The sequence below is a fragment of the Solanum stenotomum genome, chromosome 2 (assembly GCF_019186545.1).
Source record: "Solanum stenotomum isolate F172 chromosome 2, ASM1918654v1, whole genome shotgun sequence".
NCBI classification, from domain to species: Eukaryota; Viridiplantae; Streptophyta; class Magnoliopsida; order Solanales; family Solanaceae; genus Solanum; species Solanum stenotomum.
This window is the reverse complement of record NC_064283.1, coordinates 56,561,928-56,570,083: the sequence shown is the minus strand read 5'-3', so window position 1 is coordinate 56,570,083 and position 8,156 is coordinate 56,561,928. Positions and strand designations below refer to the sequence as shown.

Below are 8,156 nucleotides of genomic sequence, written 5' to 3'. Positions count from 1 at the left end.
GGGGTTGGGGTAAAATAATAAAAATTAAAATTATAAATATCTTTTAAAAATAACTTTTAATATTTTTTTGGATGGGGTGGTGGTAGGGGGCTGGGTGTAGGGGTGAGGGTGGGGTAAAAAAATTGAAGTTAAATACATTTTTTAAAAACAAGCTTTAAATTATTTTTTTTAGGGAGGGGGGGGGTGGTTTAAGATTAGGGACAAAATAAATTGATTTTTTCAACCAAAAAAAATTGTAATTTAAAGTTGGAAGAAAGTTTTGGAAACCTTAAGTTTTGAAGGGAAGTCATTTTCCTTAAATTTGAGGAAAATGAGTTGATTTGAAAAACATTTAACCCAACCAAACATGAGAAAATTGAAAAACATTTTCCGGAAAATGTTTTCCTTCAAACCAAACACACCCCTAGTGTGTGCTATTAATGGTGCATTTTTAATTATATTTACTTCATCACGAAAAAAGGTAATCATGTGTATTAAAATAAGATCGAGGTACATTCTATTCAATAAATGAATAAACAAATAAATAAATGAATTAGATCTGAAATTCGTCAAAATTTCTTTTTGATAATCCATAATTGTTTTGGGGACAAAATTATTCATCACAAACTTGCAAGGATTATGATATTTCAAAAGAAATTAGCTTTTCTCAAGTTAAATCATAAAAAAATAATAGAATAATCAATCAAATCTTGATTCAAGCAAGTTTTATATATATAAAATACAAGAATTCATAATGATTATGTATAATGGTGAAAAATTGAAAAATTGATATTTGTTACATTAAAGCTAGCTCTTCTAGTATATAATCATGCCCTAATACTGATATCGAACACGAAACCAAAAAAAAAATCTTCTAGTAATTTGTTGTCCTCCTCCAATTAGTTTCCTCATTCTTTGAGACTAACACTGGTTGGTACCTAACCAAATTCATTGACAATGGTGTTGACACTTTAAGAATCTTGTCTTGTGACATGTTACGGCGGTCCACGGCAGTGCTACTCGCCGGATTTTCAAGAACACCGCCACACACCGCTGCCTTGGTCACCGCAACATCATCAGTAGAAATCTTTTGTTGCCTTGGATAGTAGAAATCAGTAGGAAAAAAGTAATATTGAAGCCCTGCCATTAATATTAAAAACTTTGCTATAAAATTTCTTTGAGTGATTTTGTATGTTGGTATATTATTTTTGGCTTTTTTGTTGTGTATTTTATAGATAGAGGAAAAAAAATTGGAAATCCTAAAAGGAAAAAAACAAACAAAAGATTTGACTATGCCTTGTTCATCAAGTAGTTCCCTTATTCAATTCATGTGTACCAACATGATTTCTAGAAAAGAAAAAAAAAGTTGTATAAAAGGAAAGTGGCTTTAAGGACAAGTGGAAAATAAAAAATCTCTTGAGAGTTGGGACTGGAAGGAGTAGTATAATATACCCTTACCATTTATTTTTTGACAAAAAAATTGTAGTAATATACTTTCACAAAATAATTTTGCGTACTATTTCACATTTATATGTCATTATTGATATTTGAGAAGTTAAATAAAATATACACTCCTTCGATTTCAATTTATTTATTTGAATTTGACTTGATAAGGCTTGGTCGTAAACTAAAGATATGTAAAATTTATTAGAATGACCTTTAATTTTGTGATTTTAAATATGTTTGTCTTTCTACAGGACCTTTAAGTAAAGAGACTTTTTTTAAAGGACTAAAATAGAGAGTAGGACAAACAAATTGAAACAAAGGAATAATATATTTTAGTTATAAATAACTCTTATTGTTATTTATTAGGGCTGTTTATTATTGATTGAACCTCCTCTTCTTCTTTTTTTTTTCTAGGATTTGACTTCTAATTATGTATATTGCTTATTAATATTTTTATAATTGATTTCTAAGATAAAGTTTCATTTATACATGTGATACATTTTTTTTTAGTTTGTCAAAAAAATGATACCTTCTCTTTTTTAAAACTAGTAAATCATGACATCCCATTTTATCCCTAATATCATGACCTATTGGGACTCATGTGGTATAAAATAAAAAGACACATGTAACTCTAGCAATTTAATTTTTTTTAATAACGAAAAAAATGAAAAGATTCTCACCATTATTCAAGTGCTATAATTTTTGGTATTTTGCATATATTTGGCTTACATGTGTGAAAGTTTGTCAATTTATTAAATTTTGTGCTCCTTCACATAAAGTAGGGATGGAGGGTATAAATGGTTTCATGCACATTTTCATTTATGTATTATTGTTGAGGTCTATCATGTAGAGGTACTCAAGTTTATGTGTGGTCTTTTCGGGTCGCCTCAAGGGTCTTGCAGGATCATTGGAAAGTAGTGATCATGATTCTTTAGGTGTGTTTGCCGAGTAATTTTTGTACAAGAAACAATGATATCTCTAATTATAACCCCCTTTGGAATGTAAAATATATCTCCTACCACCGTCTCCATAGAGTATGAGACAAGTATATGCATTTCGCTTAATTAGACTCAACATATTCTATGGTAATGGTTCTACAATATATATGGTCTATGGAGGCTCATATTTTGTGTGGTTCATGAGGTGTCAACTTTATCTCATCAAGGTTCAGAGCACAAAGGTCCTAGTACTTTCCAAGTGCAAGGAACCACAGAGGTGACTGCATGCAAAGAGCATAAGTCTCACTCACGAGGCTAAACAACGAGAAAATACTCGAACGTGAGAGAAAGGGATCACCCAACAAATTAATGGGTGAACACAAAGATAAGTGTTTATCAGTCAACATATACCACCATTACCTCTATCTCAATGGATTACTGTTGTCTATTGAACTTAATATTGGGTATCATTTGATTGTTTTCCAGTATGGTATAATCATGTATGTATAATGTAAAGAATATTATGGATGACATGAAAATATGCTATTTAAATACATACATGATCATTCTCAGAGCTTATCATATAATTGTTACAATAGCATGTAGAATACACTCTGTAGCAGAAAGTATAATAGAGCCTATCTACTTTTGTACAAAATCTCATATGCACCCTTACATCAAGTAGCTAATCTACCAATTGCTGCTCAAAAAAAAGCAGAAACCTAGTGCAAATACACCACAAGTCGACGACCATATATCCCACACGATCAACTTTCTGAAATTGCCTCTGTATAACCTGCATATTAGTCAGCAGAAATGAGAAATCCCTTTATAGTGAGTAAAATCAATAAGCATTGTCAAAGTTTGTCGTTCATCATTCTCACTTTCGACGTTTAGTGACTGGCTAGTTGTTCTTTGTAGCCTCACTATGTAGCTATAGCATTAAGAACTGCATAAATTGGCCTACACATATGTTAACTCTTAAGAGTTACCTATGAGTTTCCCTTTTTCATTTAGTAAATATTTTCCATAGGTTCTTTCGTCTAAATAACTGAATTAGAACGAATATAGGAATGTTTGCTCACCTTCATAATTCTTACAAGTAGTCAAAGAATTTGCCACCAATCTGACTTGGTTATACTTCTGGAAGAGGAACAACTGCTTCGAATGCTTCCACGAGCATTGCCACTCTTTTTTTCCTAGCAGGAGTTAGCGTGGTAACTATATGCTGCATTGCATAATCAAGCATCCATTTTTCTGCTTTTTTCCTTTCATCAGTCATTTGATGCCTCAAATCCACTTTTTCTGGTTCTTGATCAGGTGTTAGGGGCAAAAATTGAGGCGCTCGTGGGTTGAATTTCCTTGCTTTTTCAAGTGCCTTGATTGATCTCTTGAGGAGGATCAACTTCTTCAGCTTGCTCCAGTTCTTGGACTTTTGTGTCTCAGGTTTGTTCTTGGCTAGTAGAAGTGCTCTCTCTTCTTTTGGATCCTTCGTTTCTTGATCCAACATTTTTCCACCTTCAGTCGTGTCAAGATTTGTCAAGCTTTCTGTAGAATTTGAGCGAGTATTCGCTTCACCATCAGCTTCTGAGAGTTCCTGGTCCGGGATTATGTCACTGGTGACTGACTGTGTATCCGATGAATCATCTTGAATTGGCGTTGTAAGGATCTCGTTAACTGCCTCTCGTATGAGTTTGACAGCATCGTCTCTGCAGAAACTTCTCCCGTGGTGGCTTGGATTATGATCTTCCCTGTTTGTCTCAGAGAAATCCTCAAGAGAGTTGCACGTTTTCCTTTCAGATGGTGTACTACTGCTGTCTTCTACCTCATCATCAGTTCCATCAAGTAGTTCATTTCCAACTTTTGATGCAACGTCTGATAGCACATGTTGTGATATCATGTGCCACATGCTGATGTAACTCCGTTTGTCCGTCTGCCCCTTGGATGCTCCATCATCTTCTTTGGGATCAGACATTGATAATAAGAGAGAAAATCCACGAAGAGGTTTACGTGTTTTCTCACATTCTTTTGATGTCTCTTCCATAGTTACATTTTCTTGCATTGTTGCATCAGATGCTGAAGTTGAACTGTGGATGCTCACTGCAGTGAGTGAATTTTGGTCGCCAGCTGCAATTGAGCTCTGCGTTGTATCGGATGTTTCACTAGTAACGCCATCATGATTCTCAAGCTCCAACTTCCTGTCTCTCACAACTGACCCCACATCTTCTCGTGCTCCATCAACTGCATCTGAGGTTTCTTTCATAGAATCATTTGAACTATCTTCCCGATCTTCTTTCCGAGCTTTTCCTTCCACCAAATCCTCATCATTTGAAGCGCTTGTCACTTCATCCGACTTCTTCCTAAGCATAGACTGTCGAACATCATCATCTTTGTACATAGAGCAGTCATTTTCTTCAAGCTTTCTGTCTATGCCTGCAATAACTTTCTCTGCCTTACGCCCCGAATTGCCTGCTGTAGACATGAATTCATTCTCCTTTCTAGCTCTGGGCTTAGAAAATGCAATCTGGCTATTGTCGCCTTGTGGTGGAACCACAGTTTCAAATGCTTTTATAAGAAGTTCCACTTTCCTTTGCTGAGTTGGAGCAAGTTGACTTATCGCCTGCTGAAGCGCATAGTCAAGCATCCATTCTTCTCCTCTTTTCCTCTCATCAGCTGTTTGAGTTCTTAAATTCACCTTTTCTGCTTCAGGATCAGGATTCAACTGCAAAAACTGCGGCTTCCTTGGATTGATCTTTCTAACCTTTTCCAATTCCTTGACGAATCGTTGGAGAAGTATCCATTTTTTAAGATTGCTCCAGTGTTTTGGTGCTCTCTTCTCAGATTTGTTTTTCACTTCTTTTGGTGTTATCTCCTTCTTTGAGCCGCCAACGTCTTTTGTGTTCACAGTTTTTGCCATGGATCCTGCATCTACCTCCTCATTCTTGCTGTCTGAAAAATTCAGAAACATTCTTAAAGTGAATAAATACACACATTTTTAATAAACAAATGAAAGACAAATAGTGGTACTGATTCCTTACCTTGGATTTGATTCATTTCAAAGGATTCTTGGTCTACACTGGACTCACTTGTAACTGATTGGTTATCAGATTGAACTTCTGGAAGAAGAATCTTCTCGATTGCTTCTCGTACGAGTTTGATGGTGAAAAGCTTCCTCAATTCAATTTCTTGACTTTCTGCATCCTCATTTGCAGGTATCATTTCTCTTTCAGCAAAATCTGAACATGAGTCAGAACTTCCTGCTGAAGGCAATTTGCTAGCACCATCCTGTTGATTTTCTTCGTCGTTAGCGCCACTAGCTGGTTTGGTCTCAGGTTCAGCAGATGAGTCCGAGACCATATGCCTACGAATCAGACTCCACATGTTCATATACTTCTTTTTGGGTCTGGCAACTTCAGCTGGAGGACAATTCTGGGATTTTGAATCACCAACTGGACCTGATGTGCTATCAAGGTCCTCATTCGGATCAGCTTTACCATCCTTCTCCTGCATATTGCTAGCTGAAACAGAAGAGATTTCATTGCTACATTTTGCTCCATAAAAAATATCAAACACCGGTCTCGTTGTGATGGTGAATGGTCCATCTTTAGACGGTTCTCTGTTGTTACTTTCATTGTTATCAGATTTAGCAGCTGATTCTGTAACATTGCTATATTTTGCTCCATTAAAAAGATCAAACACCGATCTCGTTGTCATGGTAAATGGTGCATCTTTAGACAGTTCTCGTTTACTACTTTCATCCCCATCAGATGTAGAGACACCATCATCTTGCTTTAGGAGATGTGAACGATCCCTTTCCTGCACGAGACTGAATGCAGCTGATTCTGTAACACTGTCATCTTTTGAGTCACTCCGCCCTCGTGCCATACAATTGCAACACTCTGAAGCAGTAAGTAGGCTGTCCTTCTCTAGTGCAGAGTGTTTGCTCATTATGTTGAGTGTCTCCTTGTAACTTTGCTCCGGAAATGATGTTTCACCAAAGTCAATTTCAGCATATGCAATAGCCTCGTTTACATCGAAAACACCAGCATCTTCTGTTCCACTGCTTTGTTGTTCACCAAAGTCAATCTCAACAAGATCAGCATGTTCAATAGCCTCGTTTACATCGAAACCACCAGCATCTTCTGCAGCACTGCTTTGTCCACAAACTGAAGGATCAACACTGGAGCTCAATTGAGTATTTTCATCAGCAGTACTAAACTCTCTTTTTGCTCTAATGCTCTTTTGTGATTTCAACAATCTTTTCCTCCTATATACGCGTTTCACCGGGGGTGAAGGATCATCATAGTGTCCTCCATGGAGAGAACAATGATGATATGAACAAACTTTGAACTTAGACAACCTATCAGATTCAGTTTTTCCAGGATGAAACTCAACATGTTCCTTAAACTTAGAATCCTTAATAGTCGAAGAACACGTCGCCTTATCAGGAATTTGACAGCATTTTGAGGTACCCTTTTTAGATTTAAAACTAGCTTTGTTTATCAAAATCTTCACACTTCTCATACTAGTTGTTCTTGATAGAGTCTGCGAATATTTTCGCGGACTCCTACTTTGATCACTACTATCAAAGCTAGATTCACAACTATGATGTAAACAATTTTTACCTTGAGAACAACAAGTTGATTTTCTGTAATGTGGTGATGGTGATGATGATAATTCTGAAAACTCAACTGAAGATGGATTTCGAGTATTATGATTCTTCATTGTTGTTATTGATCTTGATGACCTTCTTCTAAATGACCTTGTACTACCAAAATTCTTCATTATTTTTTTCATTACTGGTCTGTTCTTGATTTTGTCATCCTTTTTTGGTGTACAAAATTCAGATGAATCAATTGAATTTACATCTACTGATCCAATACCTCTCTGAAACACAAAAGGGGTGTCACAAAAATGAGAAAATTTCTAATAAAATTTCATAATATAAAGTCTTTGTCAACACATTTTTTTATTCATCATAGTGATAGACTACTACAATTAAGACTTGGTCAACAGTAGTACTGTTTTAAGCAAAAATCAAGAATCAAGAAACTTAATTTACCTGAGAATTACTTCCTTTCTTTGCATCATAGCTAGTTGTAATCTTCATATAATTTGGTGATAAATCTGGCATTTTGATTGGACTTAGTTGCTCTGGGGTTGAGTTATTACTTGTTGGAACAATGGATAGACAAGAAAACTTAGATTTTTTTGAGCAATTTGAGGATGTTCTTCTCAAGAAAGACAGTCTTGGAAATCTAATAGATCTTAGCTTGTTTGGTTTCTTGTTGGAGTTTAATGTTTGTGGTGATGTTAATTCAACTACCATTACACCCCTTTTCAAGATTTCACTTTTGGGGTTGTAAAAAGGTAATTTTTTTATCTTTAAAGAATTTGAGATTTGAGAATTTTTTCTTATATATATGACATGAGTAGATTCCAATTTTTGGATTATAATAATTCAATGGTCAAAGTAAATTTTGGAGATGGGAATTCAAATTTCAGTACAAACAAAAATAATTGTGATTTTTCCTATCTGTTTAAGTTTTGGTGGCCGAGTTATCTAGTATTTGGATTGGTGAAATAATCGATAAAATATAGCAAGTATTTGATAAAATAATCGAGGTGCATAAAAGTTAGCTCGAAAATCATAGTGAGGAAAAATAAGGAAATGGTAAAAAAAATTAGATTTTTTTAATTAATGGCTGACATAGAGGATAGATTCCAAAATTTGTAATTGGATTTAAATGATTGGATTTTCTATGTTTACAACATCAAATTTAGCATTTACCT

At 35.1% G+C, this 8,156-nt stretch overlaps 1 protein-coding gene across 3 annotated transcripts in view; it reads right to left on the bottom strand.

Moving 5' to 3' along the window:
* The window catches only part of LOC125856682 (calmodulin binding protein PICBP-like), a 64,372-nt gene extending 56,635 nt beyond the window's left edge, over positions 1-7,737 (bottom strand). The window contains exons 1-4 of one of the 3 annotated variants that reach the window (XR_007445552.1): positions 7,426-7,737; positions 5,402-7,250; positions 3,449-5,312; positions 2,895-3,159 (exon numbers count right to left, since the gene is read on the bottom strand). Coding sequence is in view for 1 of the 3 variants with exons in the window: in XM_049536285.1 (XP_049392242.1) it covers positions 3,499-5,312; positions 5,402-7,250; positions 7,426-7,692 (3,930 nt within the window). In the remaining 2 variants the exon portion in view is untranslated. Of the gene's footprint in view, positions 1-2,894; positions 3,160-3,376; positions 5,313-5,401; positions 7,251-7,425 lie in introns of those variants that run through there. The other 2 variants (XR_007445551.1, XM_049536285.1) reach the window with 2 other exon arrangements.
* Between the last annotated feature and the right edge of the window lie 419 nt (positions 7,738-8,156).